The sequence below is a fragment of the Myotis lucifugus genome, unplaced genomic scaffold, assembly GCF_000147115.1.
Source record: "Myotis lucifugus unplaced genomic scaffold, Myoluc2.0 scaffold_8, whole genome shotgun sequence".
In the NCBI taxonomy this organism is placed as follows: domain Eukaryota; kingdom Metazoa; phylum Chordata; class Mammalia; order Chiroptera; family Vespertilionidae; genus Myotis; species Myotis lucifugus.
Genome location: NW_005871056.1, coordinates 665223 through 686682, shown reverse-complemented (window position 1 = coordinate 686682; position 21460 = coordinate 665223). Strand labels below are relative to the sequence as shown.

General features: G+C 36.5%; 1 protein-coding gene across 1 annotated transcript in view; it reads left to right on the top strand.

The window, feature by feature from the left end:
- KCNH8 (potassium voltage-gated channel subfamily H member 8) overlaps nt 1–21460 on the top strand; it is a 275437-nt gene that overhangs the window by 130001 nt on the left and 123976 nt on the right. The window contains 1 exon segment of the mRNA XM_023749297.1: nt 298–429. Within this exon segment, the coding sequence (XP_023605065.1) occupies nt 298–429 (132 nt within the window).

Sequence of the window (21460 nt, the reverse complement as noted above, 5' to 3'; positions counted from 1 at the left end):
GAATTCTTCACCATCAACAACAAGTTCAAAGAAGAAATACAATTTGAATGACATAAGCAGAAATGTCTCAGCACAGACAAGTGTTTTTGTTTAAAATACTGCCTTATTTTCAGAGAATGCACATGGGCTAGACATTTATGGAATCTGAAAACTGACAGTTTTAATATGTTGAGGGGGGAAGTTGTGGGACAGAAGAAAACAGTAAGAACTTTATTAACTGTAGCACTAATTTTTGAGATTTTCGTAGAAAAACCATTCAAGGCAGTGGTTGATCTGTATTTTTTATTACTGTTGCAGGGTCTCCATTTTGGTGCCTATTGGATATTGTGCCCATAAAGAATGAGAAAGGAGATGTGGTACTTTTTCTGGCGTCCTTCAAAGATATAACAGATACAAAAGTGAAGATTACTCCAGAAGATAAAAAAGAAGGTTTGTACTGTTTTCAGAAAACATTGACAGATGGGGTAACATTTTGAAATTGTTTATTCAAAAACTCTGACAGAAAAAAAAGTCTTTTTAAATAACAGCAACTCATGAATATTCATAACCTAAGCGATCAGTATTTGGTACCTATTCCAAAAGCATAGACTCACAGGAATTTACATTCTCTTCTTTGTATTAAAAACTCAATTAACAAGAACCAAAAGTTCATATCCCTACACAAATAGGATGAGGATAGGAAAATAATTTATCAAAATAAAAAGATTTATACCAATTTGTTTTATTAGAGGGAAAATGAATTGATAGTGACAAGTAAAGTTAAAATGATGTGATTAAAAACATCTCTCCGTTTCATCTAAATTGCAGCAGCTCAATACTTGGATGTGTAAATTTCATTTTATGTACAAAATTAAGAACTCAAATTTAGTGGTTGTTAGGATGGAATGTTGCAAAGAAATGTGTATCTGTGTTTTGTAGTATATGACCATATAATAATTTGTTTTATTTGAAAACAAGCTTCTCAATGATCCTTGAAGGGTTCTAAGACTTTATGTTGCTTACCTTATATTTCCTGTCTATAGCTTACTAAGAAGCAACCTGCTTTTTATGTCAACTGACAAAGCGTAATACTGAAAAAAATGCTGCTATTATTTTGTTTAATCAGGAGTAGAATTAGATAATTTGGTGACCAGAGAAAAACAGTTGCCACGTAGGGCTTTCCTATGTTGTAAGTTATTTGTTAGAAATAGCTATTTGACATGACATAACAATAGCTATGTCTTGTTAAGAATGGGCTCTTTTACTCCAGTTTTTTTGAAAAATGTGTGTGAGTGTTTTAAATATATTGTCTCTTGAAATGACAACACAAATGGAGAACAGTTATGGATTGCCCCTCCCCTCTTTCTATTATTTGAAATGTTTGCAAACACATGACTTTTTCCTGTGTATTTGCATGACTAAACACTGTGGCATGTTTTACATACTCAAGGGAAGAGCTGTCTTATAATTAAAGTTACTTGGATATGAGAGCAAGTGTAATGGCCATCCAGTGAGAGAAAAGTGTGGACATCCCTGTGTATATTTTTTTTTTACAATGTTTTTGGTATTTGAGAATACAAAAGGTCAGTATGTATTGTTTTTATTCACACTTCTGACACCAAATGTGTGGGGTTTTTCCATACCCATTCTGCAACTCTCTGGACACCTACTGAATGTCCTATAATTTAATTTAGTTCTGACGCTAAGTACCCAGAGTTAGTGTCAGATTCCTCAGTTTTAAGGGCTCCTTCCCACACTTCAGATGCTAATCACAGTATTGGGTGCCCAGGAAACACACAAACTTTTGTCCAACTTGGCTCAAAGTTGTGGATTTCCACATGAATAATTTGCTGGAACAGCTCACAGAACTCAAGGAAACACTTTACTTATATTATTACAAACTAGAGGCCCGGTGCATGAAAATTGTGCACTCAGCCCGGCCTGCACCCTCTCGCAGTCCGGGAGCCCTCGGGGGATGTCCGACTGATGGCTTAGGCCTGCTCCCTGTGGGCCTAAGCCGTCAGTCAGACATTCTTTAGCGCTGCCAAGGAGGCGGAGAGGCTCTGGTCACTGCCGCTGCGCTCGCCAGCCGTGAACCTGGCTCAGGGCTTCTGGCTGAGCAGCGCTCCCCCTGTGGGAGCACACTGACCACCAGGGGGCAGCTCCTGCATTGAGCACCTGCCCCCTGGTGGTCATTGCGCGTCATAGCAACTGGTAGTTCTGCCCTTCGGTCGATTTGCATATTAGCTTTTTATTATATAGGATGATACAAGTCAGGGACAGCCAAATGGAAGAGGTGCATAGGGCAAGATATGGGTCAGAGTGTTGAAGGGCTGCCATGAACATATTTTTTCTGGGTTTGCCAGAACATATTTTTTCTGTTGCTACCTTATTATAAATATCCCACAAAAGTATGTAGTATTTTTATAGAGGTCAAGCAACTACTGCAAGCCAGCATGATTATGAAATTACCATAAAAGAATAGTGAGGTATATATTTCTTTTTTCTTACCTGCACTTAATAGAGGAAACTACCTTAAAATTCACAAATCGATGGCATGTCTAGCAGGAAAGGCAGCCTCATGCATGATATTTTTAGAACTTTAAAATAGTGTTTGAAAATCATTAAAATGCCACCGTATAACTGGAGCAGTGTTGTATCATAGAACTGGGAAACCCTGAACTGACTTGACCCAAGATTGCTCCTCATATCAGTGTTATCACTGAAGTTCAGCTAAGTTGTAAAAATAAGGTTTGTGTTAATTAAATCAATTCCCTGCTAAGGCTCATATGATGGCCTTCTTTTAAGAGATATAAGTTGTATACTTCCATTTTTAAAAATACTTCAAATCATTAATATCTACATTGTTGAGTTTTTGTTTGAAATGAGAAAAAAACATATTTTATAGAAAAGGCTAACAAGGTATGTGCTCAGTTTCACATCTCAATTTTCCAATCGTTTGTAATAGCAGTTCATTCATCATGTTAATTTCATTTTTTATTTAAGCCATTTTAGTATAATAATGTGCCATGTTTTTCCAGACACAGGACCCAGTGCAATTATTTTGTTTATTTCTTGCAGGGTGTCCCAGATTTGGTTTGAAATGAGGGTTGACACTGGGTTATTCATTATGTGGCAACATCATCGGTTATGCCAGAACTGGGGAATTCCAATTCCAATTTCTAAAAAGTGGGCACTTTACTAGTACATTTGTCTTGACAATTTAGGGGTTGCTGTATGAAGCTTTTCACATTATCTTCAGTGGTCATACAAATCAGGATTAAAATGCAATGGGTGTCTTTTTTGAAATCTGACTTTTGGCAGGCAGCTGCAGATTACTATTAAGTACACTGACAAAAGGGTGGTTTTTTATTAAATATGCCTTTTCCTACTACTAAATAGCTCCAGAAGAAATAATAACAGTTGTACTAAATAATGACATATGAATTGCATTTACCTATAAGTATCTGAGCACCTAACATAAGCTTAAATAATCAGGGCTTATTTTTCTCATATTTTGAAGAGTCTGGAGCTAAGCAGCCCATGGCTAGAACAGCAACAGCAATACTCACAGGCACTCACATTCTTGGCCTTTCTGCTCTGCTCTTCTTAATATGCTATTTGCCATCCTCATACTTGTCACCTCGTGGTTGGAAGATGCCTGCTGCACCTTTAGAACTTATTTCTGTTGTGTAGACAGGAAGAGTGAAGGACAAAGGGCAAGGGCTCTTCCTTATGAGACTTTGCCTTTGAATGGAGGAAGGAATGTCCTTCCTCTGCGTCCCCCTCCTGCCAGGGATTTCCATCAATGTGTTGTTGACCTTGACTGTGTCACATGGTCATGGCCATCTCTAGATGCAATAAAGGCTATGAAGTCAAGGGTTTTGGTCTAATTTTTAGAACTTTAAAATAGTGTTTGAAAATCATTAAAATGCCACCGTATAACTGGAGCAGTGTTGTATCATAGAACTGGGAAACCCTGAACTGACTTGACCCAAGATTGCTCCTCATATCAGTGTTATCACTGAAGTTCAGCTAAGTTGTAAGGGAATTTTTATACCCTTAAAGTAGGAATAGCCAAAGAGAAAGGGCTTAAAAGTGAGGTTAGATCAGAGTGTCTAGTATTTATTGATTATTTTCTATAATCCAGATGGATAACCCAATGTCCTACAATGTAGAAGAGTGAGATTTATGAGAGTAGGTGAAATGCCCAAAGCCTCAGTGCTGTGGAGAGGTAGAGACAGGATTGAAACCCAGCACTGTCTGGTCCAAGAGCTCATACTTTTCACCATGCCAAGGAGCCTCCTATGACAACAAATGAGAGGAAATTGGAAATGAGGTGGAAAGAAGGCTGGTCTTGTCTCAGTTCCTTCCCCAAACTCCTACAGATGATTGCTGTTGAAAATGAATACTCCTACCCCAATTTGTTTTATCATTTTCATTTCTTATTTAAAGTTCTTAGAATTCAAAGTGGAGTCCAAGAGAGGACCTAGTGTATTGGCATCACCTGGGAGCTCATTAGAAATGCAGAATCTTGGGCTCTACATGAGATCTCTGAATTAGAATCTGCATTTTCACAAGATCCCCAGCTGATTCACAGGTACATCAACGTTTGAGAAGCCTGTGCCATATGCATTCTTCAGAAAGGCCTTCTCTGACCATACGGTCAGAAGTTACCCACTTCCAGTCACTCTATCACATCTCCTACTTCATTGTCTTTGTAGCATTTATGGTTATCAGAGACAATCTTTTGCTGAAAGTTTATTTTGAAATTGTTCTCTACTCCATAAAAATGGAAGCTTCATCAGGAAATGGGCTTTTCCTCTCTTGTTTAGGATCATAAATCCAACATGTAAAGGGTGTCTGACAGTAAAAAATAAGTATTTGATTGTTGGATGGATAAATAAATGAATGCATAAATGATGTCCAATTTAGGGAATTTGACTATTCGGAGATGGAACACAGTAACATTCTTGCTTTGTCTTAATTATCAAAGCTGTGTGTCTCTGGTGCATATTCTGATGAATATATTGTTTGGTTGTGTTCTGCTTGATTTAAGTCAAAGACAATTTGACATGTACTTACCAAAGTCAGTTCCCTCTCAAAATGTGTTCATACTGTTGGTGTTGAATAGCCCCTTCACTTCAAGTAGAATCTCTGCTGTTGGTTAATTTTTTATTCTTGTTGACTCTGGGTTTGTTTTTCAGTTTCTGAGGATCTCAATTTGGTCACATTATTTGAGACAACTGAAGTTGTTTGTTTAAAAAACTATATATTCTTCAAAAGGATAGGCGTTAAGCCACTGATCAGATACTAATTAAGTCTGACATGATTATATGTACTTTGAATATTTTAATTTTCAATGTGGAACATAGTAATAATGTCCTTTTCACTTGCTGAAATATTCTGCCTGATTTTTTTTTGTTTGCATAATGAAAGGACACATGCAAAAATTCTAATAGATAACAGCAGCCTGAAGAAAGAACTATTATTTTGAGGATATAGGCTTCAGTTTCAAGGAGATCTATACCAACTCTTATCAAATCCTCCTATATAATAAAAGGGTAATATGCAAATCGACTGAACAATGGAACAACTGGACGCTATGATATGCACTGACTACCAGGGGGCAGACACTCAACACAGGAGCTGCCCCCTCATGGTCAATGCGCTCCCACAGGGGGAACACTGCTCAGCCAGAAGCCAGGCTCATGGCTGGCGAGTGCAGCGGTGGTGGCAGGAGCCTCTCCTGCCTCTGCAGCAGTGCTTAGTATGTCCAAGGGACAGCCTAAGCTGTCAGTCGGACATCCCCCGAGGGCTCCCAGACTGCAAGAGGGTGCAGGCTGGGCTGAGGGACCCCCCTCAAGTGCACAAATCTCGTGCACCGGGCCTCTAGTATGTGATAAAATTTAAAATGACGAGTTGAGATAGATGCTTAAAGTGACTGAAGAAATTTAATCACATCTGTATTTTATTGTATCACCTATATTTAAAAATCCAAAGGTTGTGTTTTTTTTAAAAACATATTCACCAATATCATTGTTTCCTAGAATCTTCTTAAGGCAAATAGTATAAGCTGGGGTTCATAAGCTCAGTTGCCTTTAGAGACTGTGGGGCAATATGATGAGTGAAATGCAGTGATATTCCATGGTGAGAACTTGAGGCATAATACACATGGACTACTTCACCAAGTCAGATCATTTTAAAGAAAAAGTTTCCGTATTCTGTAGTCAATCAAAATATACCTATGGACTAAATTTCTTCTATTCATCAGTAGCTTATGATTACTGGACAAAACTTTATTGAAGTAATTATTAGTCTACTTTTTATTTTAAAAGTTTCTAGTTTTATTACTTTGAGAATGGAGACATGATTTTAACACTTTTTGGCAAATTTAACATTTAAAAACTTTTTTATAATTGAATGATCCATTACTTAAAGCACCAGATAAATATGTATTCAGAAGATGAATAACTTAAGGCTGAGAGGTTTAAAAGCCATATAACTTGACTCCCTGCTTAGACATACATTCTTAGTGAAATTCTCTATATCCATCAGAATTCACCTAGACGTCGGTATGAGGGAATGTTCTCAATTCAGGGATTGTCACTGTCATGCTATTGTCATGAATGATGGTAGCAATCCCAGGACAGGCTGGAAACCATGGAGAGAAAGGTCTGCAAGCATCTGAGTCTCGGCTTCAGCATCTTGTAGAGAGGCATGCTTGGGACTGGCAGGATGTCATGTGTTTGTGCTTCAGTGAATGGTAGAGGGGTGGTGGTTCCCCTTTTTGCTTTTCTTTTTTAATGGGTTCATGTGGAATGGATCTGCCAGTGTGAGGAAAATAAACTATTGGGTGCCAAGAGCACAAGTCCCAGCTATTTCAAGAACTGCTAGTTACTAAGTGTTTTCTTGAGGTAGAATCTACTAGTATTTCTGTCAAAGACGCTGTGAAGATTGCTGAAAGGGTAACAAGGGGTTTAGAATATGACATAAACTTGCTTGATAAAGCAGCGGCAGGGTGGGGGAGGATTGACTCCAATTTTGAAAGAAGTTCTGTGGGTAAGATGCTATCAAAAAGCACCACGTGCTACAGAAAAATTGTAAAAGGAAGAATCAGTTGATGTGGCAAACTTCATTGTTGACTTATTTTAAGAAATTGCCACTTCAGCAATCACCACCCTGATCAGTCAACAGCTATCAACACCCTTCACCAGCAAAAAGGTTAGGAGACGCTAAATGCTCAGATAATGCTTAGCATTTCTAGCAGTAAAATATTTTTTAATTTTTTAGACACAGTGCTATTGCACACTTAGACTATAGTAACTGTAACTTTCATATGCACTGGGAAACCGAAAAATTCAAGTGAATCTCGTTATTACTATATTCGCTTTATTTCATTGGTCACTAACTAAAGCTGCAATATCTCCAAGGTTTGCCTGTAGACACAAAAATTCTAAACCAAAAAAGTATTTATCAATTTAACCCTCTCAACAACCCTGTGGTATAGGCAATACCATCATCAATGTTTTCAAAAGTTAGGTAACATGCCCATGGTTACAAAGCTAGGGAGTGTCAGTCAGGACTTGAACCCAAGCCTTGTTTAGCTTCAGTTTGATCTCCTATAATCACAGTTTAAAGGAATATATCCATAATATCATGTTGTGATGAAAATATAAATTGTGCAAATTTGTATCCATTATAAAAATATTACCTGGTCATTGATAAAAATAATGGAAAAAAATAGGAAAGTATAGAAAATGAATAAGGAAATTCAGCATTTCTAGGATCATTTTGGGAAAAAAATATCTTTCAAACATCCATTAATCTATTTCCATCCATTCCTTTTTCTATGTCAATTTCAGTTTTTTAAGCAATGAATTTATCCTATATTAAACCTCACTTCTAGGAATTCTTATATAAAACTTCATTTCTTTTTGTTGAAATTAAAGACCATTTTATTATACTTGGATCCTTTAAGAAAGAAGAAAACTAACATTGAATAGCCTACTATCAATAAAATACTTTGACCCACCAATCATCCCATTAACTTTTCTTAGAAAAAGCACTTTAAAGGTTGAAAATGAGTAAGTATTGCTGTACTGTATATGCTTTAGGGCCATTAGAAAACCATCTAGTTTTTTTTCTTCTGAATAAACTGCATGTTCTTCTGCTTACTGCTTAGGTTCTCCTTATCCTCAGCCCTTTAATCATATTTGCCATTTTCCTTTAAGCCCTCTCAAAGTCCATCTACTCCTTTGAGTCTAGACTGGTTCATACTAATGTGTATTATATCTCATCACTACTGAGTATAATGAAAGGATAGCTTTTAAATATGTACATTTTATGTATTTTACCCCCATCAGGATGGCTGTTAAAAATAATTATGACACTCATTCAAGTTATAAGCCTATCATGATCCTTGAGATAATAGACATTATCCATACTTAGTCATTTATATCAATCTTGTAATTGCAAACCTGTAAGAACTCCTTTCATACTGATAGTTTCCCATCACTTACTTCCTTAAAAATATATCAAATTTCCAGATATATAATCCCTTTCTTACTCATTCTTCTGTCCTGGAATAATTCAATCAGAAGCTTTCATGATGAATATTTCTATTTATACAGTATGGCCTGCAAATAAAAATGTCAGAAGTTCTCAATGCAGGGTGAAGTCTACATCAAGACACTGAAAGATTAAATGCATATATTTCTAAAATAACACTAAAACGACAGTAAAGCCCAGCCAATATGACTCAGTGGTTGAGTGTCGACCCATGAATCAGGCGGTCACGGTTCGAATCCCAGTCAGGGCACATGCCTGAGTTGCGGGTTGCAGGCTCCATCCCCAGTAGAGAATATGCAGAAGGCAGCCAATTGATGATTCTCTCAACCACTTCTCTCTCTCTCTCTCCCTCCCTTCTTCCCTCCCTCCCTCCCCCTTCTCTCCCTTCCTTTCTGAAATCAATAAAAATATATTTAAAATTTTAAAAAAACTTTAGTGGAAAAAGTTTTTGGAGGTTTAATTGTGTTCCATAAAGTCAGAAAGCACAAATTCATAGGTGTACTGTTCCTTTATTGCACTCATCTGCTCAGAAAAGAGTCACCAAACATCTAGGGACACCGATGAAAAAGAAAAATTCTTGCCTTTGCATAAGCCACTAATGGGGAGTGACACAAATAACTAAAATGCATTATTCTGTATAGTAAAGCAGAGCTGTAGAAAAGTGTTTTGAGCAAGTGATATGATTATTTCTGAGTAGGAATAGAAGAGAGTGGGAGAAGTGAGGGGAAGGCTCCTCAAAGGATATGACAGTTTCAGAAGGAAAATATTTGGACAGGATGGTATAACATAAACCAAAAATCAGATTCTTATAACAACTGACTGGGACCACTGAGCATAATAGTTGATTCGGATACTATAGAAATCTGGCATCAAAGTCACTCTAGATAGAGATGGAATATGGTAGTTTGCTTTGACATGGGGCTCAATTTGTTAGTGGTGAAGTGTCTCCCTTCACCAACTGTTTCTGTGTTTTGGGGGGGCCTTTATTGCTTTAAGTAGCTTTCTTGATCTATATTTAAGATCCTCCTGGGAGGAAGAATGAGAACTCTGTACCCAAGATATATTAAAATATGTGTAAGACAGGTCTATATCTTTGTTTTCTAGCTCCTAGCACAGTGCCTGCCATATGGAAAGCATGTCTTTAAAAAAAAACAACACATTTTGGAATGCATGGATATTTATGAACAATGAGCATACTGATCATCAAAGCATAACAGGATGAATTTTCTTTGTATTTACTTCTTACCTAAGTAAAATTCCAGTGTTTCTCTACATAAATGACTATTCTAAAACTACTTAATTGTATCACTGATTTGTTAGAAGATTTTGACTGCTTGTTAAAGAATAAAGCTTTCTTTAACATAAAGCAACTTACCAGAACAATTACCCATCCTGGTGCAGATTTCTTTCCTTCTAGAAAATGTTGCCAAATCCTATCCACGGATGGACATAAAATATCATGAAATGTGAATATAAAGAATGCGATTTTATATTTGTGTTATTTATAGGTTTTCATAACTTAGGAATCATAACAGCATTGCTTTTATGAAGTCTCTAAGGAGAGACTATGAAAAAGGGGTTATCAGGTGTAGGGTAAGAAGCTTTTGAAATGAGAGCAATAATCCTTAGATCAACGCAAACATATTGGTAAAATAGCCTGCTGTTCTTGAGTTCAAAGGGGTCAGTTGTTAGAATCTGTTTCTTAATAGAGTAATTTTATGAATATGTCAAAAAAAACCACACGGGGATGCCTTCAGATAAAATTGTTTCTAATAAATGGCTTAAATAAAACAGGAAATGTATCATTGTTTCACAGTAAAGGACCTATAATCCCAAACTGAGAAAAATAGACTTTTTTAAAGACTTACCCATACCCAGAATTTTTGAAAAAATTCTAGCACTTGAGACCTTGTTATAATTTTCCTCTTCACTCCAGTCAAATTGGTTGGTCTACTGTGACTTTTGCTCTTTTGCATCATCACACTTGGGCATGGGCTGTTTCCACTCAGAATGCCATCTCCTTCCCCACTCTACACCACAATTACCCACTTCTCACTGTTAGTGCAGATCTACAATTTCCCTCGCCATTAATCCCTTTATAAGTGTTCTCTCCTGCCTTTGATGTTTTGTAATACTTATCATCTTTGCCTCTATTAGATATGAGAGGCAAATCTATGGCATAGATACATCTACAGCATAAAAAAGAATCTAATTACTTTATCTCTGTACCCTCTACTTTTCCTTCTTATTTCTTTTCTCTTTTCAGAACACAAGGAAAACAGGGCTATGTGACTGGTTTGCTATCGAAGATTTCATACTATGAAATAGTGTACTATAATGGACTTAGAAATGGGAACCTTGGCAAGTTGTATAAACTTGGGTAGGCCTTTAATACTCTCTCAGACTTCGCTTAAATTTTTTCATACATACTCTGAATTTATTAGATTATGTCACTTCTCCTTGGCATTCACCTTATTAAAATAATGGAAACTGTGACTATATGACATGTTTTTGCACAATTAGTCACATCACAAAAATCTTCCTGATGTAATCAATAGCTAATCAGAGCTTCTAGTCATGTGATATTAGTAAATACTAGAGGCCCAATGCACGAAATTCGTGCAAGGGGCTCGGCCCCCACTGCCACAGCTTCGTCCAGAAGGTCTTATGGAAGGACGTCTGTTCTAATTAGCATATTATGCTTTTATTATTATATTCTAAAGTATAGATGGAATATATAACATAAATATTGCACTTATGAGTATTAGGATAATCAAAATCATTTCTCCTGGGTTTTATGCAATATTAAAAGTATCTCAAGGAGTTTGCTCCTTTACTGCTTTTATGGGCCATAAAATTGAAACTATGGAATAACTGAGTAAGATGTTACACAAGGTCCCTTTCAGCCCACCCCCCTCCTATGAAAAGATACAAGGCCATTGTCTGGAATAATCCTTGTTTAATACCTTGTGTAGTCAAGATGGGACCTCTTTTCTCTTGTTCTGGATGCCTATGTTTTTGGAACTAGATGAGTTCTAGTGTCCAGGTTTTCCTGAAGGTACTTTTTCTCCAAAACTGCCCTTGGCTACTTGGCTTCATGAGGACATGCTGGCCTGTGAGCTGTTCTAGAAGTCCAGGAATATGAGTTGCCTTCGATGGAGAACATGTAGGTAGTTAAAGCCTTTAACTATAGGTCATACTAAGTGGTGGGTGAGTTCTCCTGTTAAGACATGCCATCAAAAGGGATTTTGGATTGTTTATAATTGTCTGAGGACAGCTTTTTTCTATTTCATAATTTTATCTGGGGCAGGTCAGCTTGCTAAATTTGTGATTTAGCAAAAAAGATCCTAGAACTTACAGGTTCAAGTTCCATCTCTGCCACCAGCTAGAAGTATGACCTTACACCAGGCATTTTGCCTGTCCTAATTGCAATTTCTCCAGCTGCAATATAAAATAATTAGACTAGATAATTTCTAAGGCTTCTTTTATTGCAAGGATCTTTAATTCCATAATCATGCTACATGACAAGAAGGTTTATAGTATGATGGGTCACAATCTATGTAAAATTGAGAATTGAAGGCCCTATTTTCCAAATCTTCCATCTGAGCTCACCAAAGGAAGAGAATTCTCAGTGTGTTTACCAGCCAGGAAAAAAAAAGGTCCTGTTCTGGCCTAAGTTTTTGAAATTGAAGTGCACCCTCCTTTTTTCTGATGCTGCCACAGATTCAATTGGAAATCCTAGTAAATACGTTTTCTGTGGTTAAGTAAAAAAGAGCTTAAGGAGGGTCATGCATAACATTGTAGATTGTCATATGAAATTTCCAAAGGTCCCTGGGTAACTTAGGGTCCTATCTGAGAAGGAGAAAGACAAAAATAGACATCAGTATCCATGCTGAAGTTAGTGATAATTTGCATTTCAATGCCAGTCCTTAAATGGTTTAATTCTTATAAACCCTACATTTTATGGCGTTTGATGTTACATAATGGTGAAGTGAATAGAATTGGGAAGTATTTGAACTTCAAATATACTTGCTGATGTGCCTTTTTTTAAAACCACCTATATTCATAAATCTAGGATCAATTATGTAAAGTTTAAGTTTTAAAAGTTTTCATAAAGCTGGGTCATTATACTTTCTCCTTTCCCAGCAAGTTAACTCTCAAATAAGAATATATTTGGGAGAATGGTTAGTTCAGATTTTCATTCTCAGTTGCTCTTTCTCATTAAAAGATCTGATAGTAAATATTTTAGGCTTTGTGGGCCATATAGTCTCTATCAAACTTAATTCTTCCCCTATAACAGAAAAGTAGTCATAGCTAATATGTAAACAAATGGATGCAGTTGTGTTTAGATAAAACTTTATTTAGGTTTATTTAGGTTAGGTTAGGACTCAGATCAATAGGACCATGCTTCTGGTCTAGAGGAGAGGGAGGAAAGAAAAGAGTTCCTTCGTAGCATGGTCTGGAAGTGCTCATGGTCTAGAATCATAACATACATGGCACAGAATTATGCACTGTTAAAACAGGGGAGTGAGGTGTCAACCCCAGAAATAATAAAGAAAATGTTGGCTTGATTTCTGATTTAAGAGGTTAAGATGGGGAGAGTCAGATCTATGCAAGGAGGTTCAAGGACATCCTAGAGTCAAATGGGCAGAGTATTAGGAACCCAGCAAACTGGTGGATTCAACCACGATAATGAGAAATGGAAATCTTGCACTCTCTGTGATGGTTCTACAAACCCTTGTAAGCTTCTTTATTATCCAAGACTTTCCTTTAATGAACTGAGGGATTTTTCCCACTCTTGTCTCGTAAAACGTATAAGCACCTAGGCAATTGCTGGCACCTAACAAACTCATGGTAAATAGAGGCAGAACCATAAAATGCTGATGTACAGAGATCATTTGGAAATCTATTTTGGAGAGTAAAAAAGAATATGTGTAAATAATCTATTGGTAGTTTGCCACTACATTAACCCATTTGGAATGCTTTAGTATGCCCCCAAAATTGTTTTCTTGTACACTTGAAAAATATGTCCCCTGACCTACATGAACTATATCTATAATCTTAATTTAATTAGGAAATCATAGCATCAAAGATAGAGACCTCAGGACCTTTTGTCTTAGGTTTTACTGATATTACAGAGTCATCACTTGGACTCAAGTGAGTGAGATGCTATCATTTTTCAATTAAAAAAAAATAAGAATATCTTATAGTTTGCTATTATGTATATGTGAATTTCTACAAAACAAAATTTCTAATGTTGTCAGAAGCCCAGATCATTATTTGGTGAGTTGATGAGCATAACTGGAGAAACAAGTTCCAGTTGAGTTGACTGTTCCTGAATTAAATATTTAATGTCATAATGCCTGACCCCAAGATTTAAAACAAATTAAATCATTTATTGATTTTATAGTCATCTGACTTCCATGTAAGTCTATTTCCTTATTTTGAAAAAAAAAACTAAATTTTTTTTAGTAGTTCATCTTTTGTGTATGATTGGTTGCATCATTTTATGATTGAATTATCTGAAAAAGTCAAAGTTCTTGTAAAATTAGCATATAAGTGGTTTTATCAAACTTGGCATTGACATTTTGGGGTCTGATAATTCTTTGTTATGGAGGGATGTTCTGTGTATTGGAGGATTTTAGCAGCAGCCCTGGTCTCTACCCACTAGATGCCAGAAACACCCATATCCCAGTTTTGACAACCCAAAATGTTTCTAGACATTGGTGAAATCTCCCCTGGTTGAGCGGCATTGGTATAAAACAACCGAGCCATTACCCTATAACATAGAGCATGAAAGAATAAAATAGGGATTATATTAATATGTTTCAGTAGTAGTTGAATTTGGTGTTAAGGTGAATAAATTTGTGTTATTCAGTATTTGTGAGTGGTGTATTATTATGCAAAACTTCTTAAGGAAGCCCATTACTTAGACATAAAACAGCCTTCCACAAAGGGCTCTCTGTCTCTCCACCCTTGCATATATATCGTGTTATCAATATCATGCTGTGGTTGTAATAAGAGGATTGTATTAGAAGACTCCGTCCTTCGGTGGGAGTTTGTGTGCAGAGTAGCCTTGATGGAGTTAGATCTCAGAATAGAAAGTGAATTGGACGTTATATCGGGATGTCCGTGAACTAGCTGGATCACCTTCAAACCTCCCAGCAAACCTTTTGTCTGGATAAATCAGACTCCTTACTTTTCCTTAAGGTCAAGAAATCTGAATTATTTTTCTTTGTCTCCCCAGCTCAGTGGCTGGCACAAGATAAATACATGCTTTAAAATTGGATGAATAGGTTGAATCTATTTGTTGATCTTGTAGACAAAGAGTTCACATTATGTTTTCAACATCTGTTCTTCCTTTTTCTCCGTTATCCTTACACTTTCATTCCTGGTATTTCTTACTGGCCTGCATTCTTCACAGAAATCCTATTCTATTCCTTCACTGGCTCAAAGGATGGCCAAGACTTTGTTGCTTTGACTTCTATAAACCTGAGAAGAACCCAGAGCAACAACAACAACAACAACAAAAAACAACAGTAAGGAATTCTAATGTAGGACATTGGGAAATACTAGTGAGAAAAAATATTGAATCATTTCAGTACCCACCATCAATGTGATAAAATTGTTACTGCTACAAATTATTAAGGCAAGCCTTTTTATTTTTATTTTTTTACTTTTGATTGATTTCTCCATTAGAATTCCTATAAACTTGTTTCTCATCTTAAGTAATTTTCAATGTACTCTGTAACTCTTAAATATAGACCAATTTCCTATAGAACTTAATTATTTTTGAAAATCACTTATCAACACCTTTTTTGAAGTTGGCAGTCCTTAAGAAAAAGGTGTCCATAAATTTTGAGAAAGTAAATGATAAAGGCAAAGAGCAAAGGCTTTGGAATTGGGTATTGTCTTGCTGCCTCTTATATTCTACAAGGATGTAAGCAAGTTATTTAAAACTTTTGAGATTTAGTATCATCTTTAAAGTGGGACAATGTCTACAGATGTCATGAGAATTAGAGAAAAATAATTATCTAGGATGATATTTGCAAAAAATAGGTGGTTGTAAGTCAATCATTAGCACAAAAATGATTATGTTTGGTGGTGATTGTGGAGTTGATGGTAGTGGTATTCATTAGAAATGGACACGGCGTCTCTGTGGTAGCTTTCTTACACTCTTTTCTGGGTCAGGCTTAAATAAAACCTTCCCCTCCGTCCTGTGCCGTATGATGGTACTCTGTAGGCTATCACTTAATCCTTGCTAAGCAGCTAAGTATCCCTTCCAGAGTATTTGTATCTTCATAGAGGTGTTCTTTAATGTCAGGTATAGGCTCAAGGATCTGAATGAAGATGGAGACTAAGGTGACACTACCCTTATTGTTTTATCTTTTCCTGATGACTTGTTTTATCCACTCCAGGACCCCAAAACCAAGTGTATCAGTTAGCTTTTGCTGCATAACCAATTTCCCCCAAACTTGTAAACAACGATAGTTTATTATTTCTCATGATTCTTTGAGTAGGCTATGTGGGTTCTTCTATTCCAAATGGTGTTGACTGGAATCACTCAGGTAGATGCCATCCACTTGGAACTCAGCTGGACTGGAACATCTTAAAGAACTTTACATATCCAGTGCCTTAATGGGGAGGATGGAATGACTGGGAGTTGTACAGCTTTCTCTCCCTCTCTCTCCATCTTTCTCTCTATCTCTCTATCTTTGTCTCTGTCTCTATCTCTATCATTTCTATCCCTGGCTCTAGCCCTAGCTCTAACTATCTATGTCATTATTCACTAGTTGAGCCCTTGTTACTTTGCATAGAGGATGGATCCAAAGAGGGCAAATATGGAAACTGCGTAAGTCCAGAAGTCACACACTCTTTCCTGCCGTGTTCTTTTAGTTAAAGAAAGCCACAGGACCAGCCCAAATCCAAGGGGAGAGGAAACAAACCCCTGAAGAGAGATGTGTATGAATAAGAATGTGAAAATTAGTTGGTGGCCACATTTGCAGACAGTCTGCCACTCTTTGGAAATAATTCCATTCCACCCCCACATTTTACCTCCTCTTCCTCCTGCATCCCTTTCTATATTTCTCTGGTCGGGATTAGTGAAATCCATGGTTTCGCAGTTTACAAGGTGTCAGTGGTTATCATTATTCTCATTAATGCAGTATAATTACTAGAAAGTACATGGGTGTAGAGACAGAGACCTACAAATAGATGCCACGTCTACTTATTCCTAGTTGTATGACACTATGCATGGCACATCAGCTCTTTCACCTCAGGCTTCTCATCTACCAAGTAGAGTGGATACAACTTACCTTATAGGGTTAATATGAGGTTTATGTTACTACTAGAGGCCTGGTGCACTGCGGGGAGGGGGGCATCCCTCAGCCCCACCTGCCCCTTCTCACAGTCCAGGAGCCCTCAGGGGATATCCTCTGCAGGAGGCAACTGGGCTGATCATGGGAAGGTGCCGCCCCCATCACCCTGCTGTTGCTGCCACTGCTGGCCAGCAGGCAGGCCCTTGCTTCTTAGCGCTGGCCCTGCCCCCCCCCCACTTGTTGGTTGGGGACAATCTGGGGCCAGGCCAGCTGGGGAGGGGGTTGGGAGGTTGAGGCACAGCAGGTCCAGCCTCTACAGAAGTGTGGCACCGGGACCAGGAGCGGAGGTGGTGCCTCCATCTCCACTCCCATTCCCACTCAGCTCCACAGGAACGGCCCTGCCTCCACTCCCGCTCCCTCGGAGGAGCCTCTCCCGTGCTGCTGCTGACCCTAGGCCTTCGCAGCCGCCGTGACTTTGTTGAATAGACGTCTGCTCTAATTAGCATATTATCCTTTTATTAGTATAGATAATTTACCCACAGTGATTAACTGAAACTTAATAGATGCTCAATAAATGCTAATTCCTCTACTACTTCTTTCTACCTCTTTCTCCCAGTTTTTCTTTTACCTTTTTTCTGGAAGGGAAATTAAAACACACACACACACACACACACACACACACACACACACACACACACACACACACAAACACCTTCTAAACACTTCTTACAATAATCAAACACATTTGTCCTAAGCCTTGTAATAATTTCCAAGAAATGCTTCAGGATTTAGAGAGCATTTTGATAACTACTCTTCTCTGACACTGATTGCGTTATTCTTTCTGGAATTTGCCATGTAATTTCTACCCTGAAGTCTTGGTTCACATTTTCCTCTTGCCTAGTAATCCATCTTCTTTGCCTGCTCCTAGATCCACATGAAATCTTTTTTCTTTTAAAAGCATTGTCTAATGTTTCTGGTACCTAATATTTACAACTTTGTGTTTTCATTTATATTATGACCCTAAACTCCTTTTCTATCAGTTTTATGCTTATAGTGATTTTAGGGATCTTTTAAACCTTCCCGCCAACCCCCATCAACTACCCACTCTAAATTTCACACACTATAACTAGAACTAAACCACTGGCAACTTTTGAGTAACAGCATGTTGACTTGAATTCTTCCACAGAACACACAAGAAGCATTACAACCTTGTTTTTAGGGCCACGCATCCATGAAAGATTCTGGAAATTGCATTACTCAATGTCTTGATAAGTCCTGTGGGAAAAAACATATATAAATAGAAACTAATAACAATAATCAGGCAATTTTTGAGAGAACAAAATTGAAGTAAACACATTAGCTTGCTTGATTCATGCATTAATTTGTGTAATTTGAATTTCCATAAAAAACTCCTAACCAATAAGTGACTAAGCATTAAAAACATAATAAATTGTGAATGAGAATCTGTTTTTATCATATTATATACTTGTTATATATGGAATATACAGGGACTATATTCTTTTATATGTGTTGCTGGATAATTTTTAAATTTATGTCCTTGATAAATATTGTCAGGACTATGTCCTAAGAGTAAATAGCTAGATCACAGTTCTTATCAATTCATTAGCATTTTTTATGACTAAACACTATTAAACTTAACCAAAAGTTTTCTCCCAGTCTGTTTTCTACTTAACTGGCAATACTCAGCTGAAAGAAATTTAGTAAAAAGCAGAAATGCATGGTCCTATGGCAGATTGGTGTGTTATTTCTGATTTGTGTAGATGCAACTCTCTCAGTGAATTGTTGGTGCTCATTAAAAAATAATTACCCCAGCGTTGGTCCAGTTATTTGAATTTATCACCGAAAGACACTTTCATGATTTCAAAGGATTCAAAGAATAATTCATCAAAGTATTTCCATTTCTATGATATTTTCTGAAAATGTATTTCCACCAATATTGTTAAGTAGCATAGACTTTTTTAAAAAAGGAAATGTTTACGCTTCCATTTACCTTTCCTCCTCTGTTAACTGTTTCATGGGTTTTTTCTGATTTTAATACCTTCATATTTTAATTTTTAAATGTAGGGAGTGGCCATTTCTAAATGGCTAGTGGTTTACTACCTACATAGATTTATAACCACGAACTTTGATATCTTTCAGTATGTATTCATTTTTAAAGGAGGTTATAATAAAACCCCATGCATCTATTATGTAGCTGAAAATTCATCAACATTTAAAAGTGAATAAATACAAATTTGCTCTTATAAATATCAAAGTAAATCTTAAGAGTCATTTTGTAATTTGATATATTAAGTTAAACAAAGGAATTTTATTGCTCCTTAAGCTATTCAAACTAACCTTTATCTTCACTCCTAGAATTTATTATAATTGTTAATACTTTTATTTTTTTAACTTTATTTTTATTGTTGACACTATTACAGATGTCTTCATTCCCCCCCGCCAACTTTTGCCCACCTCCTCCCAATCCCTCTCCCCTACCCTTCCCTCTGGCTATCAATTACCACACTGTTGTCTGTATTAATACTTTTAAAATTCCTGGGTTATTAATATGTTTATCTTAATCCCTCACTTTCTTTTCTACTGTTTTGCTGCTTGAACTTCTCAGACTTTTAAAAAATTATTTGATATTTCTGCTTCTTACTCTTAAGGGAGAGCTACTTGCTCTTGTAATAATCCTGTGGCATTATTCTGATTTCTTCTAATTCAATAAGAGGTCTATTCAAAGGAAATTGAAGGCCTGCCATTAAATTCTAAAATAATTCTCTTTTGTCTTTTTAGCCAATCTTGCATAAATGCTCCTCCCAAACTTTTCCTAACCAGTGACTTAAATTCCTCACACAAAACAACTGAAATCAATATATAAAGAGATTAATAAAGAACCATATTAAGTAACACTAATAACCATTAATAACTCACTTGCCTCTATCTCTGTATTAAATTCTGAGTAGTGAGCTTTTTAAGCCATATAATGCTATGTCTTCCAGACAAGAAATTGAGTAGAGCTAAAACACCTGCTACATTATTCAATACACTTTTCTACTAAATGTACTTTTTTTTCTAGTTTGAACAAAGTAGAACTAATACTACTCTCTTATTTTGACTCAAGAATACCTATTTAGTAATATCCATTTTCTTTAAATGACAGTTCTTTCATTGAATTGAATCTCATTTTGAAGCTCATTTTATAAGATAGATACACAGAAATGGGGCTTCTTGACCAAGTACATTATCTGGTAGCTTTTTTCTGTCCCACACTCACACATTCCCACCCCTGGGAATGGGAATCCCCTGGGAATCTAAGAATTCCAATTAAAAGTCATGGTTCCTCAATGACTGAATATTTGATCATATTTTAAAATATGGTTATACATTTATGATGATATAGTGACATATATTGATTCTGCTTTTAAAACTTTTTATCATATCCTATATAATAAAAGGCTAATATGCAATCGACTGAAGGGCAGAATGACTGGTTGCTATGACATGCACTGACTACCATGGGGCAGATGCTCAATGCAGGAGCATGGGCCTAAGACATCAGTCGGACATCCCCTGAGGGTTCCAGGACTATGAGAGGGCACAGGCTGGGTGGAGGGACACCTCCTCCCCCACCTCCTCCCCTGAGTGCATGAATTTTGTGCACCGGGCCTCTAGTATGTATTTATATATGTAGATAGATAGATAATAGATCAATGATAGATAGGTAGCTAGATAAGAAGATAAGTAGCTATGCTGCCTCAAATTTGCATCAAAAGAAACTGAAGGAGTGAAGTGGGTGGAACTAAACAAGACTATACAGCATTCATACTTGTTGAAGCTGGGCAATGGGTGTACCAGAGACAGAGTTCTACAGAAAAACAGAACTAATGGGAGACACATATAATACTTATGTCTACATCTACCTATATAATATCTTTTCCTGATTTAGATATTCAAGAGCAGTACCAACCAGAAATCAAGCTTCACACTTTTGATTTGTCTGGGTGTGTGTGTGTGTGTGTGTGTGTGTGTGTGTGTGTGTATATATATATATATTACACTCAGTAAAATGTTGACTTCATGATGTAAATAAATAAACTGAAAATAATTATATCAGAATTGGTATAAAACATAGATGACTATAAAATATAAAATCAAGTCTATGCACAGGATTTTGAGTATTTTTCTGAGAAATAAACTAAAAAAGATGAGAGATGAAAATAATGATGGTGATAATAATTATCTGATAAGCAAAGCATGTAGCCAAATTCCCAATAATCCACAAATATGCAAATACATAGTGCTATACAAAATATATAATGAGGAAGTATTTTTCTTATTTTGTTCAACTCTTCATTAAAAATTTATTATGGAAAAGGCTCTATTTTAAATACTAGTAATAACAGTAAGTCATCTATATCTCATAAAATGTATAAAGGTAAGATATAAAAATACATGCATTTGCTTTGTAGATGTGTGATTTATATATTTTTATGATAGAATATAACAATAAAATGTCATATCCTAATAAGGTCAGTTTAGTGTACCAATTTTATAAAAGATAGATGTAATATGCTTTAAGGAAGGAC